The sequence below is a fragment of the Ixodes scapularis genome, unplaced genomic scaffold, assembly GCF_016920785.2.
Source record: "Ixodes scapularis isolate PalLabHiFi unplaced genomic scaffold, ASM1692078v2 PGA_scaffold1__304_contigs__length_218370807, whole genome shotgun sequence".
NCBI lineage: Eukaryota > Metazoa > Arthropoda > Arachnida > Ixodida > Ixodidae > Ixodes > Ixodes scapularis.
The window spans coordinates 131,040,277-131,067,846 of NW_024609846.1; the positions used below are offsets into that span (position 1 = coordinate 131,040,277).

General features: G+C 47.2%; 1 protein-coding gene across 1 annotated transcript in view; it reads right to left on the minus strand.

Annotated features, from left to right (window-relative positions):
* LOC115322701 overlaps positions 1-27,570 on the minus strand; it is a gene marked incomplete at its 3' end in the record, with an annotated part of 51,530 nt that overhangs the window by 9,153 nt on the left and 14,807 nt on the right. Inside the window, exon 2 of the mRNA XM_029983060.2 lies at positions 22,314-22,447. Within this exon, the coding sequence (XP_029838920.2) occupies positions 22,314-22,447 (134 nt within the window). The remainder of the gene's footprint in view (positions 1-22,313; positions 22,448-27,570) is intronic.

Consider the following 27,570-nt stretch of genomic DNA (forward strand, 5'->3'; position numbering starts at 1 on the left):
CGGCACTGGGAAAAAACTTTTTTTCTCGATTAATATCGGTTAATATTTCTTACCGGTAATTATTTTACGGTTACGGTTACAGTTTCCATAGATTCCAAATAACAGTTTCGTTCCGGGTCCGGTATGAGTCCCTGCTTTGAACACGCCCTCGAGACCGGCGAAACTTGCTTTCGACGAGTTGGGCCTTTTTTCTGCGGTACTTCGCTTTCGTAAAAATATTCACGTGTTCTCAACGGCAGGTATTACGGCTCACACAGGATCTTAAAGAACGGCTTAGGCGAATGACGACGAACGAGCAGGAAACGTGTCTTTAGCACGCTGCCGCCGACCTCTGCAACGCTATAGCAAAACGAAAACCTTCTGCATGCAAGATGGCCGTCCGGTGGTCGCACTCGCGGAGCGGGGATGCGCGATCCAGTAATTGTCAAAGAGATCAGTGCTGTGAGCAGACGACGCTTCACTTTCGAGTTTGAAGTTATTTTAGGGCTCTTTCAGCGATCTTAAGTTTCTGGAATATTGCGGCACGACAGGCCTCAGGTATGGGCCAATGGCCTTTCAGTGATGCTGCGACATTCCAGGGTCGAATAAAGACTATCTGTTTATCTCTTCTTTGAAACGATGCGAGGTCGAAGAGGACGCGCAATGGACTTTTCTGAGCGACGTAAGGGGCCGTGTCGCGCCGTAGCTGCGTGAAAAACTGCCCCGGCGGGGGTAACAACCGAAAGTACGGTACACAGACACCAAACCCAGTTGTTTTGACCGTTTGACGATTTCCCCTTTGAAGTCTGAGAGGTCCTGGGGCACCAAAAAGAGAGCTTCGTCCGATTCCCCGACTACCGGATAATCCTCAGTGCTGTGCCGAGCGCTGCCATGTTTTCCGAGGCAGGATCAAAAGCCAGGAAATGACATCACCTCCAAAACTCCGATTGTAGATATAAAAAAAAGGGGCGTAGTGTTCTCGCAATTGTGTCAAAAAACATAATTTGACGAATGCCGTAATTAAACATTAAAGAAATGTAAATTATAAAGCTTCTAAATTTCATAATCGATTACGTCACGAATGAAAAAAGTGCGCAAATCAGAAGATTGCAAAAAAAAAAAAAAAAAAAGCGCGCGCGTTGTGGCATTTTTGTTTTGCTTCTCTATGCTTGCTCTTTGCTTGTCTATGTTTGTCTTTGCTTGCACCTGGGATAGAGGTTAAGCCGGCTAGAGTGCCTGCATGCTAGGGACATGAAGGCACCATAAATCCGCGGCCTCTTCGCGCCGAGATTTCTCGGGTTCAGCCTCTCCCAGCGAAAAACGTTTGAGGAATCATCCGGAATATCTATCGTCTTCGGAAGCCTTCCTTTCTTCAGACCAGACTGAACGGCGACGGTGGCGGCCCAGGAGCGACATTGCGCCACCGTTCAGGGGCGTCTGCGGGTGCGGGATGGACGCGTGTGCGAGGGAAAGGGACTTGGGCAGGGCTCGGATTCTGGGAACGGATGCATCGCTACCATTGGCTGCGAACGTTACCGCAAGCGGGGCCAAGTGACCATTGAAAAGGAGCAGCAAAGGCTACCAAAATGTGCTCTCTGACGATATAAATAAAATAATTTGGGGGGGGGGGGGGGGGAGTATTGTGGGGATATTTATACAGCGTGTAGTTGGTCTGCCATTAAAGTTGCGACGAGTCACACGCTGTAGATGAGCAATTTAGCCAGTGCAATACCACCGCTAGCCTGGGGTCTTTAACGTGCACCAGGCAGTAGTGATACACGACCGCACGCCGGTACGACACTCATCCAGATCGAAACGGGCAGGGGTGGGGCTCGAACCCAGGATCCCTGGGTTCTGCAGCGCGAGCTTTCGCTCCACGCGCGTCGAGCTGGGTGTGCGCTTCAGCCCACTCGGGCACCGATCTCTTTTTTTTTTTTTTTTCGAAAGATTTTTTTTTATTAAAGGTATGTCTATTTACAAAGTTTTAAAATGATCACATTGGTTGTCATGCACTTATCATGTCAGTGAGCACTGTTTGACAGGCGAGGACGGCGATTCACACACAATTTCAAAATGTATCTCGCTCAATCATTTCTCTGTAGCGTCACATGCACCGCATGCAGCCACTCGCGCAGTGACCCGGGAATCCTTGTCTAGCATTGAGCCTTTAGAGCGTGGTTATGCATACGCGTTCCAAATAGCGACCAACATTCAAGCCCTTGTTGTTCCGTTGCCTCAAGAAGGCTGCTCACGTACAGAAAGCCGTCGCAGAAGTGTTGCCAGGCGGGCTTGGATCCCACTCGGACCTCCAAGTGATCTGTCCTTGACCGCCACAGCGCATATAGACCGAGGAGTGCCAGCAGCTCCCATGCCCTACTCTGTGCACTCTCGCCGAAAAGCAGAAATTTCGCGCTCTTCCACTCTACGTAAAGATCTATCTGCAGCACTGCTCGAAGCTCTGCCCAAAAAAGCTCCGCATTCGTACAGTACAAAAACACATGTTCAAGTGTTTCGGGAAACGGACACAACGCACAATTTGTTGACCACGGTTCAAAGAAACCTTTTTTAACCAGCCACGTCTTGACCGGCAGTACTTCGAAATGGAAGCGTAGGAAAAAATTCTTGACTGCCGTTCTGACAGGGTATCTACGTAAGCGACGAAATACATCCGATTTATCCACACTTCCCGGAAAGCTGCGATAGAGTGGGGGCGGTATGAGCAAATCAATTGCGTCGCAGTATAGAGATTTCTTTTTAACTTTCTGCAGGTACTCGTCGGAAAAGCGGGCTCGGAAAAATTCCTTCGCCGCTGCTTTTTCCTGGTAAAACTTCAGAGCACGTGCCCGGAAGTCCCCAGTGTCCCCCTCGAGCCACGGCCCCAAAAAGCTTCCTCCCAGCTCCTTAAACGCACAAATCACGAGAGGATTGCCTTGATCGCGGAAAAATAGGAAACGCTGTACTTTCAGCTTAAGTTCTACGTTTACAAGACTCAACCCTCCTTTCTTCTGGCTTACAAAAAGGTTGTCGCGCCTCATACGTTCAAAACACGAGTCCCAGATAAACGTTGCGAAAAATCGATGCACCTTCGCCAAGTCACTTTGGGAGCACGGCAACACTTGTGCTGCGTACCAAACGGTCGGGAAAGAAACAGAGTTACAAATAAATGCGCGATTGAACGAAGAGAGCTCCCTGGCATGCCAGTCAAGCACCTTACTTCTGAGGCGATTAATGTCCAAACCACCGCATCGGCCACTCAGTTTCTCTGTGGTCAAACTGAGCTATAGGTAGATCGAAACCCTTGTCGTCCAGGTGACACCGAGGAACTGCTCCGGTTTCAAGTCCCAGTCTCCAAGCCAGGCTCCGACAGATTTGTCTGTGTTCATCGCCGCACCCGAGACACTGCAAAAGTCTGCGATGTGTATGGTTACAGCGCGCACTTGCGTCCTTGACGAGCACAACAAAGGGACGTCATCTGTGTAGGCGAGCACTTTAAGCGTACCCGACGCTAAGGACAGCCCACGAATGCTCGCGTCACCGATAATGGCCCTACACAACGGTTCCAGGTACAATGCGAACAGAAGAGGCGACATCAGGCAGCTTTGTCGCACGGATCGGGTAACTGCGATGGGAGCCGTCCTGTTGCCGTTGACCAGGAGCCGCGTCGTGATGTCTCGGTAGCACAGCTGCACTTATCGTAGCAGTCGCCCCCCGATCCCACACTCCTCCATGAGCCGGAAGAGGAACGAATGGCGAACCCGGTCGAAGGCTTTGCTCAGATCTATCTGAAGAACTGCCACTGGAAGCTTCAACACCTGCGCTGCCTCGCACACGATTCGCATCGCGTGCAGGTTGGTGCTAATGGTCCGTCTCTTGATGCCGTAGGCCTGATGCTCTCCGACGACGTCCCGTAGACCCCACTCCAGCCGCTTTGCCAGAATCTTCGCTAGGATTTTATAGTCGCTTGTTAGCAGACTGATGGGCCGGAAATGGTCGACCTTCGGGGTACCCTTTGAGTTTTTCTTCTGGATGAGCACCGTTACCGCCTGTCGCATGGATGGTGGCAGCAGTCCTCGCTTCAGTACGTCGGCGTACACGTCTCGTAGGATAGGACACAGCTGGGCTGAGAACGTCTTGTAGAACTGGCTACCGAGCCCGTCCACTCCTGGCAATTTGCGCGGAGGTAATTTCTTGATGGCTTCCTCGACCTCTGATGCCGTTATTTTCCCGTTCATTTGTTTTGGAACCTTTGGGGATATCTTGGGTAGCGCCACTCCAGTCGTTTGGAGAACGCCGTCGTCCTCCACTCTCGTGGACAGGTCGGTGTAGGCCTGCAAAAACGCGTCTTCGATTTCTTCTTGCCGGGTAACCTCGATGTCGCCTACACACTTAACTTTTTTACATCCTTTAAAGGTGCTACAGCACCCTTTAGGGGTGCTGCAGGGGGTTTGCACCCTTCACTTAGCCGCCCAGCACCCTTTTTCTTGCAGGGTTAGCACCCCTCAAGACGAGCGCAAGGGTGCTTGAGCGCGAGCACCCTTCCGATTCATTGTGAGGGGTGCTGAGTGCTGGAAGGGTGTTGGAAGGGTGCTCAGTTATTCGGTCAAGGGTGTTCTTTATTTTTAACAGCATAATTTAGAAAAAAAGGAAGCGATAGATATCTGTATGTCGTATTCAGTTTATATAACTGGTGCCAGCCTGCCTGTACAAAGTGTCGTCTTGGCTAAGTGCTCATCTGTAACGAGATCATCTGTGTAAATAAGAAAAGTTTTGTTTTACAAAAGTTTATTTCGATTGGAATGAATCATTCTTGAGCACCCATTAAAATCAGCATCAGCACCCTTGGATTGGGGTGCATTGCACCGTGCACCCTATACTACTTCACACCCCTATAGGGTGCTTTGGCACAGGGGTGCTCGTTTGCATCCTCAAAGGGTGCTCGTCCTGGGACAAGTGCTTTACACCCCTAACGGGTGTAAAAAAGTTTAGTGTGTACTTGGAGCTTCCCGATCTTGTTGCGTGAAGCGTGCTGTCGTTCCTTCGTCTTGAAAATTTTGCTCGGCTCTTCATCTCTCTCGAGGAACAGCGTTCTGCTTCGGACCATGGCACCGCGGTACTCCTTCTCGAGAACCTCCAAAATATTGCCTTTGCAATCTCGGATATCTTGACTGAAGAGTCCCGGGGAACGATTTTCCTCTGCGATGAGGATTTCCAGGGTCTTCATCAAGCGGCGCTTTTCCGCCCTTTCGCGCGCCGCTTTTTCCTGGCTGTGCCGGAACGCTTTGAGCTTGACGTCCACTTTCAGCTCCTCCCAGCTTACCGCGTTCATGGGCGCACCTCCCGTTTTGCCCTCGAGAAGGTCCTTTATCTGCGTGCGCAGTTGTTCGTCTTCGATGAGGCTTTCGTTTAGCTCCCAGCCACTCATCCAAGAGGACTTCCGGGTTCGCGGCACGGGTCTGCCCAGCGTTACCGTGACCAGAGCGTGGTCCGAGAACGCCAAGGGTAGGACTTCTAACACAGGCGTCATTGCTGAAAATTCTCCCGAGAGGTAGATACGATCTAGTCGAACATGGCAATTTCCTTGCCAATGCGTGTACGTTGGGTCGGCTCGTTTCTCGTTGCCCTTAGCATCCATCAGGTCGAAGTCGCGGAGCAGTTTTCGCAGTTCCAGCCGGCTGACGTCCGCTTTCAGCCGCTTCGAGCAATCCCTCTCGGCCAGCACACAATTAAAATCACCAGCGAGGATCGTTCGACAAGGTGTGTCGAGATACTGGCGAAGATTTTTGAACAAGTCCCGTCGCTCAGTCGCGTCATTAGGTGCATACGCAGATACAAGCCTGTGAAGCTGTCCGCAGTGCAGCATTTCTACAGCGCACACCCGTCCGTTCCTGTCTCCCTCCCACTCGGGGCAGATTGCGATGTTTTTCTTCTTGCGAATCATTATCGCCGTTCCTCCGCTCTGTCCAAATGCCCTCGACAGGAATATGACGAAGTGACGACCAAAAAAGCGCGTCAACTCCTCCACTTGACCGTCTGTGGCAATCTTGGTCTCTTGCAAAAAAGCGACATCAAACCGCTCGTGCAGAATCGTGTCCAGCACCCATTGTTTTCTTCTTCTCCCCAGAAGACTTACACAATTGAGGGTTGCAAACTTGAGGGGTCGCATATTGTGGAAAAGGGTGTGCTGGTGGTCATACGACGAGGACACTTTCGAGAGATGAGTAGTGAGCAGAGAGAAAAACAAAAAAGAAGTGACCTAAGGAGGGGCCGGCCGGCGTCGCTCTTCCGTCGGGATTCTTCGGGTTGAAGCGCTCCTTCCGTGTGGTGTTCTTGTGCCACTTGAACTCAGAGCGTGCTGATGCTTCCCCTGGCCGCATGGTGCACGTTTCACTGGCGTCGCTAAGGTCGGAGTTGTCGTCGCTCAAACTGACCTGGTTCGTGTCTTTTGATTCCAGAGCTTGGATGGCCTCTACGTTTTTTGATATAGACATTTGGACGTCGCTCGATATGACAGGGCTGCTGCTCGACGCTTGCGCATGGTCGAATTTCATGGCGTCCCCCTCGGGCTGCAACTGTGGAGGGTTCACTTCTTTCAGTACATCGACCGGGGCCTCTTTCGCACCGACTGTGGCAGAAACCTCAGTTTCGACATCCCCTGCAGCCTCCTCTGCCTCTTCCTCGTCCATGTTGAGGACACCATCTCCATCCGCCACCACTTCCTGCGTCACTGTAGCGTAGGTACGGACGCAGTTGTCTCGTTCATGTCCAAAGCGATGGCATTCGTCACATCACGTTACACGACACTCTCGTGGTATGTGTCCCGTACCTTTGCAGCGTAGACATAATGGATCACGTCCCGGAATCACGACCAGAACGTTGCCACCAGCAATCCTCAACTGGTGCGGAATGCGTTCTGAAGTGACGCCCTCCTTTAGGCTTAGCCGCACCAGTCTGGTCGTCGACTGGACGCCGGTGAATCCTTCCGCCTTCCATTTTCCACGCGTCAGGTCCTGAACCTTCCCAAAGGGCTCTAGGGCCCTCCTGACGGTTTCGTCTGACGCGTGGAAGGGGAGCCAATGCAGTTTCATGCGGACGTCTGTGTTCTCCGGGTCCACGACGATGCAACGCTTGCCCTTTACCTCCAGTTCCTTGGCGGTGACCAGGCGCAGCTTGGCTTCCTCCGTCTTGAAGGTCTCTATCCAGAGATGATTCATTTGGTAGGCGCCGAGCGCCTCGATGTGCCCAATCACACCAAGACGTTCCATCTCGGCCCTGAAATCGCCTATCTTGTATGGGCGAGCACTCACGTCACCGTGCGGCGGCACAGAGTTGCGCACAATGGCTCCTGATGGCAGAGGAGGCAGAACAATGCGATAATCCGAGTTAGCCGAAGAAACAGATGAGCCGCGGCCGGCGAGGGCCGTTATCGAAGCTCCTGAGGAGCTCATGATTCTCCAATCGTAGTGCTCGGAAGCCGGAAGTAGAATGGCCACCGATCCCCCCTGATATAAATACTTCTGTAGATATGTATTAAAGGGGCTGTGCAACGACATTGGGTAGGAATATTTCTTACTTTACACCAGCCTCCTGGCACTAGCGGGACCCAAGAATACTCTAACGCAACACCACTGACCAAGAAGCGTCTTCGTCGCGGCGGGATTCAAAGGATGAAAGCCGAGCTTTTCTATCAGTCTCTCTTTCCAAAGCCGCCTTTTGCTCCTTCGCGAAATTTGATAACGAAGCTGTGGGGACAATGGCAACAGTACGATCCCCGGGAAAGCGTCATCGAGCTTTGCGGTTACGATATTCAAATGCTGCTCACACAGTGGACGCGAAGACTGCGTACGCATCCGATCTGTGCTCGTGACAATCGATGCCTTGACATGCATTCGGGTGGCGGCCCGTGTCCAATCGCTGCAGCGACGACAATAGCCGAGCCATAACAATGTCTGGAACTCAGCGCGTGTCCTGTGCTTCGCCAACCCCAGCGCGTGGCTATGATCAACATTGGCGGCATATAATCGGCTCCAGATCACGCGGCCGCTTGCTCGGGCTGCGAGTTGAGGGAGGGAACGCTGCTCGTTTTTCTTCAATTTTTTTTTTTTTTAAATTGTTGCATTGCCTCGTGAGACACTCTCCTGCCTCCTTGTGTTGCTGCCTGGAGTCTTCCGTCGGTTCCTGTCCTGGCCTGGCCCTGCTTGATCCTGCCTGGAAAACTCCTCAGTCCCAACAATACGAACAAGACCGAATCGACCTTTTTCTTGTTTTTAGATAAGCTCTTTGTTACTTGAACCCGACGTATTTTTGAGGTCTACGTTGGGGGATCGGCGGCCGAGTGGTATTAGCGGCGAGATGTTTTGGTGGCGCCCTCCCATGGCTCCCTTTCGTGACGTCATTACATTGCGAACAACAAGTTCGATGGTGTTTTCAATTAGCATTGTGGAAGCTTGAAATCGTTACCCTCTCAAAGCGACACTGCCAGCTCCATCAAAATTGAAGTTCTTATATTCCTCTTATTTCCGTCGATGAGACATCCTTTGCTGACGTCACAGTCAGCATTCGGCCAATCATGGCCGGCCGGCCACAGCGACGCTTTCGGTCGTGCACGTCGCCAATAGCGCACACCAGCTCGGAGCACGTGGAACGAAAGCTCGCGCTGCAGAGCCAAGTAATACTGGGTTCGATCCCCAAACCTGCCCGTTTCGATCTGGATGAGCATCGTACCGGCGTGCGGTCGTGTATCACTACCGCGTGATGTACGTTAAAGACCCCTGGTTAGTCGTTGTACCGCACTGGCTAAATTGCTCATCTACAGCTGAGGCACCAGACACCCACTGTGGCAGACTAACTCCCTGCCGTATAAACATACACACAACAATTTGCTTCAGGTCTACGTTGGGCGAAGCCAATAGGAAACTCTCTGAATTCCTACGTGTCGTTGACACATTTGAAAGTTCTGCCTTCAAGAAGTTGGAATCACTCAAGTCAAATAATTTTTATTATCGTTTAAACAAGGTGACCAAGTTCGGGTAATTTTATTTTCACCACAAATATATTAAACGAGATGCTGAACTGAAATGGTGAAGAACTCATTTCTAAACCGGCTGTGCAGGATGATTATTTCAGAAATAGCAAATTTGTATTGTCATGTACTGTATGCCGTGATGTTTGGGATTATTGTGCACGTCAACCGTTTAGTCGTCTTTTCTCACTACAAGAAGCGCCTACAATGTCACGCGGAAATTAATATGAATTTCTAGAGTGCTCAGTTATTAATGAGGCACTGACACTCCAAAAGCAGTAAATTTTACTGCTTTAAACGCTTCCAAATGGTGTCATTCAATGAAAAAGCAATGGCACTGCGAAAAACAAAAATATGTGCAAACGAGCTTTTTATAAAAGCGCGCCCTCCTCTCTTACTAGATACTTCCTTTCGATCGCATTTATGGTCACGTGCTGCGACGTCATCAATGATTGAATATCCAGAAATTACGAGGTTGCAAAAGTGGCATTTTTATAACAATTATTAACGGCCGAGCATGAAACATAGTTCGTACAAAACGTGGCTTGCGAATGACGACGCTGGTTTCGAAATGGAAAATCAAAGTTCGGAAGTGGGCTTCGCCATGATGTCGGCGCATTGACCGTAGTCTCATTTCTCTCTTTGCCATCTTTGCTTTGATCTTTCAAAATTGTGACACCCGATGGTTGTGCCTCAAGCGAGCGCGATGTTGGCGACGGCTTGGAGGATCAGGTGTCGTTTTTGGTACCAGACCACCGTTCTGACTTTGACAAGGAATTTGTTGAACGTTCGCAGACATTAAGTCTGGTACCGTACGAGATGCCTAACCGAGAGCGGGAAGATCCCGATGAGGATGTCGCCAAGTCGTCGGTACTTTCGCCTGCTTCAGATTTGTGGCGCCTTGATAGCACAGACTGTAAGGTCGCGTTGCATAAACCGAGCAGTTGTTCTGCCGGAATCGCCTCCAGCCACGCCTTCTCCTTCGCTTCATTCTTTCATAGCTTGTTTAAAGAGACACTTCCAAATCTGCCAGTGCTGGCACAGTCCTTGACGCAGCCCCGACGCCACATCGCTCCTCAGGTCGCTCTTCGAAATCCGCTGCATTTCGTCTTCAACTGCACTACCTTTGAAAGTATTTTGGAACGCCTAAGCAGACCAGTCGCAAGTTAATACTGACGCATCGTCTGCTTACGCACGCCTTGCCGGCGCGAAGCGAAGTTCGAGAGCGAGCGTCTGATCGACGACGGCACTACCGGAAGCAGCAGGAAAAAAAAGACATAAGAAAAAAAAAAAGCTCCAGAGCGTTACATTACCCTTGACGTCACCGAGGAGTGCAAGAACTTCAAATTCTGCTTTCTGACATTATGTTTTTTTCTCTGAAAATTGAGGCTTCAAAATGTGAGGTTGATGTTTAAGTACCATATCCAATTGTTTGGTAAGTTAAAAAAAAAAAGAACTTTTGGATGTCATCTTTTTAAAAAGGTTTACGGCTATATAAAAATCATTAAGATAAATTTGTGTCTCTGGCTGAATTACCGAGTTTTAGACAAAATGTGAAGTGCTTAATTTAACAAGCCTATTTTCAACTGGAGAAAACATTTCTATTCAAAAAGAGCGCCTCCTTACAAACGTTTGTTGCAAAAGCGCCTTGTTCCATCACACAATTTGATAGTGAGATTAGAAGTTCGCAAATCTAACGGAAAAATTAATAGAAAAATCATGACAATAACGAACACACCTCAAAATATGAAACTCTATTGTGTGTCCAGGTCTTCTATATAAAATGCACCGTTGATCCTGAATAGGCTCATCAAACACTAACTTAAAAAAAAAAAGCTTAAGTAATAAAGCAACGGACATGTTCGCATTTATAAAACCGAACTATACATAGATTAATTTCTCAATGCTGAATAAGCGTTGCACACTCTGACTTGCTTCCTCGTCAATTTCAGCGGCGCAATGCATCGAATCTCACGACTCTGGGGCAAGAGCGCAAAAATATTTTGCCTCATACACATCTTGACGAGCTCAGTATCTAACGGGTGTATCTCAAAACGTCCCATTCACATTGCGCCCTTTGAAATCGCGCCTCATTCTCATTTGAACCTTCCAGTTTAAACCTTCTCAAAACATCCAAACCGGTTTGTCCGATTTGGGCCTATGTGCATTTGGTCACGTTCGCGTTTGATCCCGTTTGCACTAAAACCGAATGGCACGTGGTTGTCTGTCCTGCATTGTCGCCGACGACTCGCAGCTTGCGTCGCAGTCCATTTTAAGAAACAAATATAGTTTGGAGTGGAGGGGAACCACTGCGAGTTTACCCTCTGTATCTCGAAACATCCTATTCGCATTTTTCCGTTTTTCATTTCTCCCCATTCTTATCTGAACCTTCACAAAATGTCCATACCAATTTTATAGCGCGCCTCTTAGGCGCCCGTTTCCGGCTTGAGCGGCATCACCATCGCCGTAACCGCGCGGGGCATTATGGGAAATGTCCCATAACGCAACGCGAGGGACTCACTGGTGACCCATGCGTTGCATTTTGAGACATTTCCCATAATGACGTCACACGTGACGTCACAAGGGTCCTGCGCGTTGCATTTTGAAAAACGTCTCACGATGCAACGCGCGGGTCTTACTCGTGACTCGCGCTTTGCATTATGGGAAGTTTCCCATGACGTCGCTTGTGACGTCACTTGTTACCCTCGTGACGTCACGTGCGGCGTCATCCCATAATGCAACGCGCGAGGGTCTCGCGCGTTGCATTATGGGACGTTACCCATAATGACGTCACGAGTGACGTCACGAGGGCCCCGCGCGTTGCATTATGGAAAACGTCCCTCAATGCAACGCGCCCTCGTCCTCCCTTCTCCTCCCCTCTCCCCCCCTCCTCCTCCCCTCCTAATGTGCCACCTTGGGAGGACACGCTGAAGACTAATTCTGAGGAAATTAAAAACGCCGAGCAGTCTTCGAGAGAGCCGACAGCAAGTAGGATGACATCGAGAGTTCTTACGCCTTTATCCTGCTGTCCTGTTTCTAGGCACCGGCAGAACTTTGAATGGAGCTCCCAGATGCGAGAACTACATTTCCTTTCTCCGGAAAAGAGGTGAGCGAGAATACCACAATATATATATCGGGCATGGTGGCGGAGGGGCCGAAGGCGTGGGTACAGAAGACGAAGGTCGGACTCCGGCCGAAACGTCGAAGATTAAATCGTCCGTTGTTGCTGTTTTCACCAAGGGTTCTTTTTGGCTTCTATATATATATATATATATAGTGAACGAAAGGGGGAGAAGGGGATTACTGAATTTATTGCATTAAAGCCAGGGAAAGGGAAAGGGAAAGAGAGCTTTCGAAAAATTGGGCCAGGAGCGGAGATTGAACCCGCAACCTTCGCCTGTCCGGGGCGACGCCTTAACCGACCATCCCGGCCACTGGTTTCGGCGGACTAAATTTCTGACCAGCTCTCTGTGTACTGTTTAGTTTCAAATTCGCTTAACTTGGTAGACGGAAACCGTTGCTGATTTAAGGCCCGTGCTATTTCCGACATGCGGCAGTGACGTGGCACGTCATCTCAGCTTGCAAATGTCCGGAAAGGGCCCGTCTTCCAATGCATCTAGGGAACCACTCCTCCCCATAGGGACTGGCTGCACCGTATATATAAAGGGAATGAGTGAAGAACTGACAAGTGCAACCGTAGTAATATTGTGAACAAAGAGGGAAGAAGGTGATTAAAGGTGATTATTGTATATATATATATATATATATATATATATATATATATATATATATATATATATATATATATATATATTTATATACAATAATCACCTTCTCCTCTCTTTATTCACAATATTACTACGGCTGAACTTGTCAATTCTGTATGTATATATATATATATATATATATATATATATATATATATATATATATGGTTGGTTTTATCTCAAATCGTGCAGGCAAAAAGGGTCAAATTTTTAATTTCGATGAAAAAAATATATGTTTTGGCGCCATTTCTAAAACCGCAGTCGACACAAACCGCAAGTTCGTCTGATTTTTTGCTCTCTCTTTATGAATTTTTAAAGAGGCCGCGGCGAAAAGCAGTGTTTTTCACACCCGTCGTGGGTCCGATGTTTCGCTTGATCTCCCGCCATGGATTTTCAGTCCACATTATATTATCTTTTTTGAAGCACTCTGTGGACATATTTAAAAGGCTCCAATACCATGAAATAATTTTAGGCCTTTTGCTTTTTTTCTGTAAAAATGTCAAAAACGCCTCCTCGGTCAATTGTTGACGAACTTTGATAATTAATTACTGGCGATCTACTTGGGTTACACCGATATTCTTTATGTCCACGGAGAGCCCAAAACACGCTCTTTATATTTATAATAAAATGCTTTGGCTGTATAAAATATCCTTTGCGGTACGTTTACGTTAATATTATGCAAAAACCAAAAAGTACCATTTTTGAAATTGATTTTCTCAAAAAACCCATTTTTTATTTTTTTTTATTTTTTGTTCAAATGTAGATATGATAGTTGTCTACACGAAAATCAAGCCTAAAAAGTGTATATTTTGTTTGCATGTTTTATATTTAGGCCTCAATATCGGAAAAAGACGTCTTTGTTTTGCAAGACCTAAGTCAGACTTAGCGACCCATGCGTCTCTATGAATTGTGAAAAAGTTTTCTTGAATTTTCTTCTGCATTTTGTAATCAATTATAAACGGATTTTGTGATATTGAATATTTATGTATGTTTTGATAAGAGCGGGAACCATGAGATACATATCTAACCAAATCAGCAGGCCTAGTAGACTTTCAATAACCAAAAGGCACAGACGTTGTATTGTTTCAATTTATAAACCTTTCAAAGTAAACTAGCACGACTAGCTATTAGCTGTCATATTACTAAGACAAAGAAAGTCACCACATCGTCGATATATAATATATAATTCTTTACGAAACCGAACACTGGGGCTTGTTCACCGCACATCGCACAGGTCACCAGGGAATGTCCTTTCACTTCCGTAATACACAAAAGTGGTGACACAGAAACGGTCCGAAACACACAGAGAGTGTGTCATGGAGAGGGGTAGGAAATAAATATAAATAAATAGGAATTAAATTGCCCAACTCCGATCTTAACGAAAATTGCGTTAAAAAAAAAAGTATTTAGGTTCGAGCGGTGGCAAGGCGATAGGTCCACGCCTGGTGGAGAGTCAGACAAAGAAGTCGACGGCACGTAAAGGTAAAACAAAAAAAATCAATAATTTAATAAAGACGGGAAAACTCAGCCGCACATGGCAAGAACAAAAACCAACTCCCCCGGGCATTCCCTAAACGGGACGCAACGAAATGCGTGCGAACACGCTCTCTACATCACCGCCAGGCCGCTACGCCATGACGAAATAAACCCAACACCTGAACAGTGCTAACAAACAGTTAATAAGAAAACATTGAAAAAAAAAAAAGACGTTCAGAAAAAACCGCACCCGAGAAACAAAGTTCAGCGGGGCGAAGAAACACACACGAGTCGGTCCCACGACATTGAAGTCTGGCATGATGACGGCGTCCAGATGATGCTCGAATCTGTTCCTCCCTCTATTACGCACATCGACGACGGCTGTGCGGAACAGTGGCTGTACGAAAGAAAGTGAAGAATATATTGGAGCAGGCGATGCGCGAGAAGGTAACCGAGACTATGCTTCAAGCTTCATATCGGGAGAGGAGCTTTCGAGGTAGTTTCTGCAGTTGCTCAAACTTTCTCTTTCCCTTCTCTTTTTCAAAAGAACACGTCAGCCGGCGCTAACGTTTCATCTCGGGAGAAGCCCACTCTTCACAAACGGTTATAGTTGACAAGGAGGCTGACTTCGACCCAACTAGTCTCCGGGCAGAATACAAACACAAGTATATTTACCAACACGCTCGTTTTAATGTCAGTCTCCAGGCTTTGCTGTTTCCAAAAGAGATAACCCTTTATAAGGACGGAACGAGCGGGTTGGTGGGGATAATTAAACTTAAACACTCCCTTCTCGTTTTCTTTCTCAAGTTTAATAGATAACCCTTCGGTGCTATCGGATCTCCCCGGGGAGAGAGAGAGAGAGCACGGCCGTTTCAAGGTAAGGATAGGGCACTCGAAGCTAGGGCAAACATGCGGTATCGTTTCACGCATGCACGGATGGCTGGTTTCAAATTTCCCCACATCCCTAACGAAACCGGCCCATCTTCGTGTGTGCGTCTGCGCGATTTCTGTCCCGCGCCGCCGGTTTTAGAGCGCACGCAGCGTTGTTTCGGCTGGCAGAACAGTTGTTGACCGTCGACATTGTAAGGCCGTGGTGTCCTCATCCTTTCAGGCAACGATTCCTTTGCTTTCCCTTGTGCAATACTCTGATAGACTCCTCCTGGGTGGCTGTCACTGTTCGCCACGTCAACGACACAATCGTACCATTTCACTTTTGGTGACACAGGGTGCGCTGCTCGCTTTACTGTCACGGGCCGTCCCATCTAACACAACGAGCGCGAAAGGTCGTCGTCATCTGCTGGCTCCGAAAGGGCGGGACGTTCATGCAGGCCAATGAGGGCCCCGAATCAATAAGACGTCTGCCGACGCCTACACGTTAAAAATTTACGACACCTGCTGGTGTGTTAAGAAGTGTTGCTTTCTCTTTTTGGAACTCCTCCGATGTAGCTTGCCGCCTACAATAAAATTTAAATAATCAATAAATATATCAGGGTGGAAATACTGTATTTCATTTTTATGTGGGAACGTTGAAAAAAAAAGAAAAAAACTATTTCCAAGCTTGTGAAGACGCGCAATTTGCAAGTTCACTTCGAGCCGTAAAAACACGTTTTTGTACGATATTGATGCTTAAATGTAGAACATACAAACAAAATATACACTTTCTAGGCTTGATTTTTGTGTAGACAATTATCATATCTACATTTGAACAAAAAATAAAAAAAATAACAAATGGGTTTTTTGAGAAAATCAATTTCAAAAATGGTACTTTTTGGTTTTTGCATAATATTAACGTAAACGTACCGCAAAGGATATTTGACACAGCGAAGGCATTTTATAATAAATATAAAGACCGTGTTCTGGGCTCTCCGTGGACATAAAAAATATCGGTGTAACCCAAGTAGATCGCCGGTAATTAATTGTCAAAGTTCGTCAACAATTGACCGAGGAGGCGTTTTTTGACATTTTTACAGAAAAAAAGCAAAAGGCCTACAATTATTTCATGGTATTAGAGCCTTTTAAATGTGTCCACAGAGTGCTTCAAAAAAGATAATATAATGTGGACTGAAAATCCATGGCGGGGGATCAAGCGAAACATCCGACCCACGACGGGTGTGAAAAACACTGCTTTTCGCCGCGGCCTCTTTAAAAATTCGTAAGTCGAGAACAAAAAATCCGACGAACTTGCGGTTTGTGTCGACTGCGGTTTTAGAAACGGCGCCATAACATATATTTTTTTCATCAAAATTAAAAATTCGACCCTTTTTGCCTGCACGATTTGATATGAAACCACCCATATATATAGTTGAGACGTTGAGAAAGGAGGTTTAATAGAAGATAGGAGGAAAATGCGATCGCTCGTGCCGAGCGCGCGCTTGGTAAAACCCCTGCCTGTCTGTCCGTGCCACTTCTTCTTACAGTACCCCCCTGTTCTGTAAGCGCCGGTCATCCGGCGCGTTTAGATTATGAGTCTTGGCGGTAATAGGGCTTCATGCGGCTGATGTGTACCACGTCGGAAGACTTTAGCGAAGGTCGCGGTGCGGCGTAACGGGCTCGACTTCATAATTGGTTAGGGGGAGCTGTCGGATGACACGAAAAGGGCCAACAAACGGTTTGAGAAACTGCTCGCACTTGCCCGGTGCTGGCCGGGGAGACCACAAGAGGACTTGGTCACCTATGTTATAGGCAGTGGGGAGGTGGCGGTCGTCATAGCGCAGTTTTTGTTGTTGCTGGGATTTAAGGGTACGGATGCGGGCAAGCTGACGGGCGTCTTCTGCTCTGGAGACAATCTCCTCTGCGTACGGTTGCATGAAGTTGTCAGGTAGGTAGGGTAAGATCGTTTCAAGGGGTGTTAGGGGTTCGGACGCATAGAGAAAGTAGTACGGAGAGTGTCCGGTGGTAGATTGTCGTGCAGGATTGTATGCATAGGTCACGTAGGGGAGGATGATGTCCCAATTGTCGTGATGATCGGCGACGTACACTGAAACCATGTCAGCGATAGTATGGTTGAAGCGCTCTCTTAATCCATTTGTTTCTGGGTGGTTGGCTGTTGTAACGCTGTGAACAGTCGAAGAAAGGCGGAGGACATCATCGAGTACGTTGGATAGAAAGGGAGTGCCTCGATCGGTGATTATGTATTGTGGAGCTCCATGGCGCAGCAGTATCGAGTGGATAAAAAAGTTTGCGACTTCGGGGGCGGTAGCGGCGGGAACGGAGGCCGTCTCGACGTAGCGTGTTAAATGGTCACTCGCAGCAAGTATCCACTTGTTGCGAGTGAATCGGGGAAAGGGACCAAGGAAGTCAATTCCGATGCGTTCAAATGGGAGGTGTGGTTGGGGAAGGGGTTGTAGGCAACCTGGAGGCTTTGTGGTAGGACGTTTCTTGGTCTGGCAGTGGTGGCACGCTCGAACGTACTTGCTGATGCTGCGGGTCATGCCGGTCCAAAAGTAACTGCCTCGGATGCGAAAGTAAGTTTTAGAAAATCCAAGGTGGCCAGCTGTAGGGTCGCCATGGTTTGCTTGGATAAGATCCTTTTGTAGTCGGCGGGGAATCACTAAAAGCCATGGCCTTCCTTGTTGTGTGTCGTAGTTTCGCCTATAAAAAATGCCATCTCTGAGTTGAAAAAGGCGGGCACGGCGCTGAATTTGCACAGAAGGATGCGGCAAAGCACCTTCAAGGCATTGAATAATGGGGTGCAATAAGCAATCGAACCGTTGCTCTTCTGCAATGTTGACGGAGCTCAGGACAGCAGTTGTGTCTTCGTGGGCGGAGGGGTTCGACCATTGCGACCCATGGGGAAGGGGGCATCTGGAAAGGCTCTCAGCATCAAGGTGTCGTTTTCCAGATTTCTAATGGATCGTGTAGTTATAGTCTTGGAGTTTCAGGGACCAACGTCAAGTCTTCCTAAAGGGTCTTTTAGGCTGGCTAACCAGCAAAGGGCGTGATGATCGGTTACAATAGTGAAGTGTGTGCAGTATAGGTAGGGACGGAACTTCGAGATTGCCCACACAACGGCCAAGCACTCGCGTTCAGTTATGGTATACGTACGTTCACTTTTCGTGAATGTACGGCTGGCGTAGGCGATTACTCGCTGGACACCGGAAATGTTCTGGGCCAGTACGGCGCCGAGGCCATGGCCACTGGCGTCTGTACGTATCTCAGTGTCAGAGCCAGGAACGAAGCGACCGAGCACTGGAACAGTCGTTAGGGCGCTTTTCAGGGCTTGAAAAGCATTGCTTTGAGGGCGATTCCATTGCAAAGCGGTGTTGTTACGGAGTAGCGTGTTGAGAGGTTCAGCGATGTGGGAGAATCCGGGTATAAATTTTCTGAAGTATGTGCAAAGGCCGAGAAAGGACCGAAGGTCTTTTAAATTTTTCGGAAATGGAAATTCGGAAACAGCTTGTAATTTAGATGGCTCAGGGCGAATGCCATCTGCACTAATGATATGACCGAGGACCTGAATTTGGCGAGCTGCAAAGATACATTTTTTGTGTTTAGTTGCAAATTGGCGGTGAGAAAGCAATTCAGCACTTCTTGTAGCCTCTGCAAGTACTGGTTGAATGAGGCGGAGAAAACAATTACGTCGTCGAGGTAACAAAAGCAGGTTCTCCACGTGAGACCCCGTAGCACAGTGTCCATCATGCGTTCGAATGTGGCAGGCGTATTGGGCAGGCCAAACGACATCACATTAAATTGGTATAGGCCGGAGGATGTAACGAAAGCAGTTTTTGGCTTGTCGGCGTCGGCCATGGGTATCTGCCAATAACCGCTTCTGAGGTCCATAGAAGAGAAGAATGATGATCCCTGAAGAGTGTCGAGGGTGTCGTCGATTCTGGGTAAGGGATAGACGTCTTTAGTGGTGATCTTGTTAAGTCGACGGTAATCTACACAAAATCGCCATGATCCGTCTTTTTTCTTGGTGAAAACAACAGGGGCCGACCATGGGCTGGATGAAGGCTCGATTATCTTTCTTTGGAGCATATCCCTGACGTGATCGTTGACGGCCTTACGTTCGGTGGGTGAAATTCTATAAGGGCGGCTTCGAATGGGGGATGCTGTGCCGGTGTCAATGTGATGAGAGACTACCGAAGTTTGAGCTAGAGAGCGGCTATTGAAATCGAAGAGTTGTTCATACGAAACAAGAAGCATTGTTAGGGCTTCCTTCTGGGGAGAAGGCAAGCTAGAGTCTACCATTTTAACAACTTGTGCGGCGGTGCTTTGGGCAGCTGACGGTAGTCTCGTAGGTGTAAGTTCGGAGAGTGCTGCAAGCGTGGTTAATGAACGAGATGTTAGAGTGGCCAAACGCGCACCACGGCGAACAATTTGCGATTTGTGTTGGTGACGAAAAGAGAAACTTGTCCTTGAGTTGTTGTGGCGATGCAGTAGGGAAGAATAACTGGCTTTTTTGCGACAAAGCCGGCGATGGGTTCAATGAAACCAGTGGTGCTTTCGAGTGGACGGTCCGGCAGGAGTGTGATAGCAATAGCGGAAAGGGGGGGCAAGAGGTAATCGTCGTTGGTGTGAAGCAAAATGGGTGAATTTTCCTACACGTCGTGACTAGTCTGCCGAGTGTTCAAATGAAGTTCGCGGCTGGCGCAGTCAATGAATGCTTCGGTGGCCGACAAAAAATCCCATCCCATAATGACGTCGACGACATAATTAGCAAGTACAGTAAACAAAATCATATAGGAAGTGCCTCCGATAGAAATAGGGATGGTGCAGTAGCCAAGTGGTTGCACAAGTTCACTGTTTCCCATCCGTAGAAAATGTCCAGCGGGTGTAGGGGTGAGCACTTTGTGTAAACGGCGGCGAAGCTGATTAGAAATGCAGGATTTCGCAGCACCTGTGTCAACTAACGCTAAAAGTTTTTCTTCTCCAATGTAGACGGCAATAGTTGTAGGGCCAAGGTAAGGAGGATTTATGACCGGAGACGGTAGTGCAGCCTGACCTCCATCGTTAAGACAGGCTGCGCTGCTTAGTTTGACGACGGAAGTGCGGCAGTAGCGTCAGTGAACGGCGAGACGGAGCGGTTTCGTCGAGGATAGGGGGAGGGGGATCGACCACGTCGGAATTCAGCAGCTGGAAAGGAACGTGTGTTGCGATGATCGTCAAGACTGCGGCGGTCGCTGGAACTGCCGTGGTTGTCGAAATTTCGGCGCTTGTCATGGTCGTCAGAATGTCGAGTTTGATTCTGCGGGATGCGACTGTAGGCTTCGGCATTCATGCGGCGTCGGCAGTAGCGGATGATATGACCTGGGGCGTGACAGTAGAAGCATATCGGACGTTGATCTTGAGTGAGCCATTCCTCTGTCCGCCGGGGTGATAAGTAGCGTGTGTATGGAACTGAGGCGTTGTGAGAAGTTTGCAGCGCGCAAATGTGTGGTGCGGAGTGCTGTAAAGAGCAGATGGGTGGTGAGGAAGTCGATGGTGCCATGCATGTGGTAGACGACGAAGAAATAGGACGAAGGGCAGCACGAAGTTCGTCTTTGATTACCTGTTCAATCTTAGGCGCCTCGGGTTGCGAGATCGAAGAATTCGCTGAGAGGCGCAGGGATCCCAAGAAGTCGCGTAGTTCGTCTCGAATTATTCGCCTGATGAGATTGGGAAGGTCGGTGTCGGCAGTTATAGTTGAAACTTCAGGGAGCCGTTCAAATCCGGTGTTGGAGATCCGACCACTTTTAAAGTCTTCATAATGCTTGCATTCTGCAATGAGCTGCTGCACGGTCTGAGGTGACCTGGGTGCGACGATGGAAAATAGCTCTTGGGATAATCCTTTGAAGAGGTGCTTGATTTTTTCGTCCTCCGGCAAAGCTGCGTTCACACGTCCGCAGAGGCGAAGGACTTCCTCAATGTAGGACGTTGATGTTTGGGGGGGGGGGGGGGGGGGGGGGGGGGGGCTTGGTACCTCCTGGAGAGTTTGTCCCGCGCTTGTTGTCTTCTGCGTTCAGGTGTGCCGAAGACGTCTGCGAAGGCGGTTTTGAACGCATCCCATGAATTAAATTCTTCCTCGTGATTGTCGTACCATTGGAGTGCAGTCCCCTTGAGGACAAATACGACGTTGGCGAGTTTGATGGTGTCGTCCCAGCGGTTGTGTTGGCTCACCCGGTCGTAATTTTTGAGCCAGTCCAGAACGTCAGCGTCGGCTGAACCGGCGAAATCCTGGGGGTCACGTTGGCGAGTTTTAACCGTTGAAGTGTTGGTGGGGCGCTGGTCTCTGACATTCCCGATATCGTCGTTCAAGGTTGTGACAATTGACCGTCCGCTGCGCAGCTCCAGGTCGGAATTACCAGATGATCAGGTTGGGGATCGCTAGCGCACCTCAAAGTGTTGAGACGTTGATAAAGGAGGTTTAATAGAAGATAGGAGGAAGATGGGACCAGTATGAATGGCGGTACAGTATTCAAGAAGCGCTCGTGCCGAGCGCGCGCTTGGTAAAACCCCTGCCTGTCTGTCCGTGCCACTTCTTCTTCCTTACAATATATATGTATATATATATTTCTCAGATTGTTTAGTACGGTGTATCCCAAAATCGAAATACCTTAAGAGAGGAGCAAGAGGAGGAGGAAAGGAGGGGAGGAGTAGGAGCAGAGGACGAGGGGAGGAGCGCGGCAGGAGGAGAAGAGGAGAGGAGGAGGAGAGGGTACGAAGGCGAGGGTCATACCCTCGCCTTCGTACCCTCCCCTCCTCCTCCTCAAGAGCTGCGCTCTAATTCGGCATTACAGAAAGTTGTAAACGCCTTTCATGATTTTCCACCCGCATCTATCAGTAAATGGTATTCCGGGTATCAGCTCTAAACTGACCCATTTATTTTCAGGTTGTTCTTTAGAGTCCACTAGCAATAATTGGTAATCCACGTGCAAGGTAGCCGCCGCCATTTTTTTTAATATTGAGGTTTAGCCGATGTAGCTTTTGCATGTTTAAAAAAATTATATAACAGGTAAAGTTAATCAATAGCGGATTTAGGAACATTACCTTGTTTTAAGCTCTAAGTTACGTTTGTTGCTAACATCTGCATTATGCACAGCCTACAAATATAAGAGACATTAATTAAAACAGTCGGGCAACTAAATACTTACCAACGCGCTTGTTTCCTCATTAAAATAGGGTAAATGTTGACTTCTGCAGTTATCTGAATCCCGGGAGTTTATTAAAGCCCCCGGAGGCAGTGTTGTATCTTCCGTTTCCTTGGCTGATGAAGCCGACTTGTATTCTTTATAAGAAAGAAAGAAATATATCAGATTATGATTATTGTCGGCCGTCATGCACAAGTTTGCATGCTCAGTGTGAAATAACAAACCAGATTGTTATTACTTGAGCCGTATCGCTCTTGTTATGATAGTAATTATAATCAATCGATCGACATATCAGTGTTTATTATGATGTCCAGGAACAACTATCGGTTCTTTGTGCTGGCACACCACAATGAAAAAAAAAGAAGAATTGTCTGCAGGAACGACTATTGTTGGTTGTCTATGAATTGCGATAGCATTCGTTATGAGACTCGCGACAGAACTCACTATGAATACGACGACGGAAATTTTAAGTAAACACTTTATTTTATTAATGGTTTAAGACGTAGTTATTTACGCCAGCGCGGCTGCAGCGCCCCACTTCAAAATTGAGTGATTACTTCGTCTTCGTATAATCGTTTAATGTTCAATTTGTTTTACCACCATAATAGACCATGTAACAACTAGGTCAACTGAAACCGATAATTGCTTCGTAGCTTGGGCGCAAATTTGAATGCGTGCATACTGCCGCTCCTGTATGCGCGGCGCGGGTTTATCTGCTTTCGCCGCAGCCACGAGTGATTGCTTCGTAGCTTGGGCGCAAATGTGAATGTGTGTGCGCGCTCCGTGTCTACGCGGCGCGGGTTTACCTGCTTCCTAGGACGACGTCGAGGAAGACCTCCTAGAAGACGACGTCAAAGACGACCTGTAGGACGACCTCACGGACGACGTCTAGGACGATGTCCTAGAGGACGACGTCGAAGACGAAGTCTAGTATGACCTCTTGGACGACCTCCAGGGTGATCTCAAAAAGGATCTCTTAGACGACTTCTAGTACGACCTCAAGGGTGACGTCCTAAAGGATGACCTCAAAGACGACGTCTAGAAGGACCTCTTGGGCGATCTCAAGGACAACCTCTAGGAATACCTCAAGGACGACGTGTAGGACGACGTCAAAGACGACGTTTAGGACGACCTCTCGGACAACCTCAAGGACGACATCTAGGACGACGTCGAGGACAACGTTCGCACACGCACGAAGCCTGCGTATGCGGCTGCGGCGCATACGAGCGCCTTGCATACGCATACGCACTGTGCATACGCACAGCGCATTCGATGCCAGACAGTGTATGTATCGATAGAACCGGATGAAGTAGCTAAAGAAAGCTATCGCGTTAAAAAGAAACACATACACACGCTGTGGGCACCCTGGCGGCTCCCCAGCCCAGCTGCCCGACTGCGGGGCACAGGTGGCGAACTGTCCCGCGTGGCGGCGGAATCAAGCCGGCCACGCGAACATCACGAGCGCCGCCTTGATAAGGCGGATCAGAGGCGGCGCACAGGCAGTCGCTGGCTGGACTCAAGCGCCGCCGGTGATCGTTGATAAATATGTTAGCATTAAAATCGTCCTTGTACCATAAAAAGTATAGTTTCTTGATGTTGAAGCCGTTGGTTCCGTTTTATTCATCTAGGTCGGGTATGCAGCAAGGCAAACCGACTACAACGCACGAAAACACACACTTGCACAAAAAGAATGGAAGTGCAGAGCAGGAACGCCGTCCGCATGTCTGACACTAACATATTATACAATCAAAGGTCAGTTCAAGCTCAAAAACAAACCGACCACACAAAAAAAGAGAGACGCGAACAAGGAATTCATGTTGTAAGCAACTAGAAAAGAAAAACAATTTTGCACTGATTTATAGATACTTATAGGTACAATTGCAGCCCCAGCAAAAAAAGAAAAAAAGAAAAGTTGCGTGTCATAGCAGAGATTTCAAAACTCAGCCGAACAATGAATTGGGTTTAATTGATTAAAATGTCCAGATATATAAAAGAATAGCTGAAGCTGTGCGGGCACACATGGAACTCTGACTCACATCTAAAAGCAGGCTGGGAAAGTCAATCAAGCCGTGCAGTGTCGTATTAAAAAAATTGCAAGTCCGCTTTCACACAACACTGGTGCAGGCTCATGATGTTGATATAATTTTTTAATCAACTTCCCAGCACGGTCAGTGTACTCCTTTCTTTAGATAATGATGTTTGAAGATATATATAAATTGTTTTGAACTCTTTCAACTCTCAAGGACTTAGTTTAGGAAATGCGACAGAGGCAGAGGCACACTCTATCTGAAACTTAACTAGTGAATGAAACAAAGTTAAAAAAATGCGTACGAGTTTGTAAGCTTTTTCGTTATGCGAGATGCGGCATCTAACATCTGTAGAGAGGCGTGAACCACCCTGTTTACGTGACTGTCATATCTCAGAGTCGATGCAAACACAACCCCAAGATCCCTGACTTCCCCTTTTCGTGACACCTGTTCACCATCGAAGCTAGACGCGAAAAAGTTATTTTGCGTCTTACGAGGGAACATTATTACTTTGGTATTCGAAGGGTTCAAGCGGAGGTAATTTTCAGAGCAGCACGTGTAAAATGAACGTGTCTTCCTGGAGCATAGTGCAATCTTTTCCTCATTTATTTTTTTTTATGTCGTAGGCGTATTGCAAAAATGAGAATTTTGAAATGACACGAGAGACATTATTTACAATAATAATAATAATAATAATAATTATTATTATTATTATTCATCAAAGATTAGAAACACAGTAGAAATATGAACAATAAGGAAGAACAGACGACCCAATGCGCTAACTTGTTCGTGGGCAAAAGCACAGCAAGGTTTACAAAGATTCAGCCTAACTCGCCTAACAGTCAGAATTTATCTAGAAATGCGGGTCTGTCCAAGCCAAAGGAGGTTTGTGGGGCAGTGCAAATAGTATAAATAAATTGAAGAAACAGATGTGCAGATATACTACAATGATGTACTAGTTATCACTTTCTTCAAATTCTGCGGATTAAAGTTCATTTATATTTAAGTCTCCTATTCGTCAACATTTTTTTTTTATTCCTTCGTGTATTGTCACTTAACACGCGCTCTGGAAATGTATGAAATATGAAAGGTTCGTAATACGAATGTACGCATTTACCACAACACGGAAAACACATGGACTGTACGAAAAAAGCGGCGTGGCAAGTTTTTTTACAAGATTATGCGACATTTACAATCATCACGCCAAAGGTGAGGATGCAACACCGTTTACACGAAAAGAGAATAGGAATTCAGGAGCTGCAGAGTTTAAAAATACTTGTTTCAGTTGAACAATCAGTGTACACAACTCTTAATTCAATGGTAGCTTAAAATTGCGATGCGTTTTATTTTTTTATAACTGCGCAACTACCCGACAACAGTATCACATATGAGTACTCTGTACCCCAGAGCTTATGCTATAAGTAATCTTCAAGATAATAGCATAAACACTATGTAATTACTATTTAAGGAGTAAAAAGCAAACACCCCGATGTTTTCTAGACACATCCAGGGTTGGCAGGTAGGTCCTAGCTCAAACCACCAAATGCCAGATGGTGTAGCCCAGAAGTAGCCAAATGCAAGACATTTATATTGCCAAAAAGTAGCCATATTTAATATATCTATAGAGCCCAAACCATCGTGCGATCGAATGTACGAGCTCAAGGCAAATACTCTGTGTGTGCATATCTAGGGTTTAGGAGAAGCTTGGAAGATCTATGACATATTGAAATGTATTGAAAACGTTTTTTTAAAACACAAAAAAATACAAAATCTTTTCACACGCGTTTTACAATCACATACTTATGAAACATTCCCTCGCGCTTAGCTGACTTGCCTCATACATGATTTCCATGTTAAAACAAGTAAACAATTCTTTGGTAGGGTTGATGTCCTAACAGCACTCGTTTTTCAAGGAAAGCAAACGTTACATTGATGATGTTTTGAAGAGTTGGAAGGGGCATCCTGTTCCTTAGGTCCGACTTTGTGAGGGACACGCGCCTGAATCCTCTCTTCGCGACGGCATTCGACATGGACAGTGTCAAGAGCGCGATTTCAAGATCGGATAACAACGGAAAAATGGCTGCTCCTGTGCTTTAAACTTGTCCTTGTTCGAATTATGAACTGTTCTAAATATGTTGTCTTATGTTATGGCTCATTGTGCTTTAAGAAATTTTTATATTTCGCGGAAAACCCTCCTTTGATATATCAGGGAAAGCCCTCCTTTGCTATATCAGGACGACATCCCATTCTGCTGGATGTCTTGAGTTACATTTTTTGTTCCTCCGGATAGGTGTCTCCTGGAGGAGGATGGTAGGAAACTCGAGGAAATCAGAGACGCCAATAGGAAGCAGAAAGAACTTGGGAGCATAAGATAAGCCACAACGAATACAGAACCGACATCTTCGAGCTGAATCTAGGTCACGGTATAGCTAATATGTTCTGGCGTCACGCCCACGCATTTTCACGCAGAAAATTTCTGAATTCGGGAATCCGGAAAAAGTGGGCTGCCACTTTGTATTTATGCTGGTGTGTCTTTAATTAAATCTATCTACTCTAAATTAAGAAGAAGAAGAAAAAGATTCCCGCGTTACGATTTGAAATACAGCCTTAAAATAGCCACATAGCCAAACGCTATATTTCGGCGTAAAATGCGGTACAAAATAGCCCACTTCGACAAATATTAGCCCAGCCTGGTAACCCTGGCATTACAAATCGAAATTTTATGACAAGTCGAAGTGAAAAGCGTCTTAAAACGCTTCATATAATCAACATATTTCAGGAGACGACTTTTACCATCTAATCTATTTCATTAAATATCACGAGGGTCTAGCTCGTCTAGGTGCACTTTCTCCACTTGATTTGTGAAGCAGACCAGTTGTTTGCTACGCTTGCGATTATAAAGAGGTGTCCTTTTCGCCCGCAATGTGCGCAAAAGGAAAAGCGATAGCTGTACCACCTTCGCGGTACTCGGGATCCTCACGTCCCCGTGTACGCGCCTCTGCTTCGCGCTGTCGTACATGCGTTGAGCATGCACGCGTACCCACGTAGAACATGCACGCGAATCCGGACGTATTTATTGTCTTTGTTAATATTTTTTTTATGCTACTCCTTAATATATGTACAAACGTAACCAAAAAAAAAAGATTTTGCGAAAAACATAATATTTGAAGAGCAAAATAAATTTGGGTGCGCCAGAACGGCATATTCGATTTTTCGTTTGTGTGTAAGCTTCG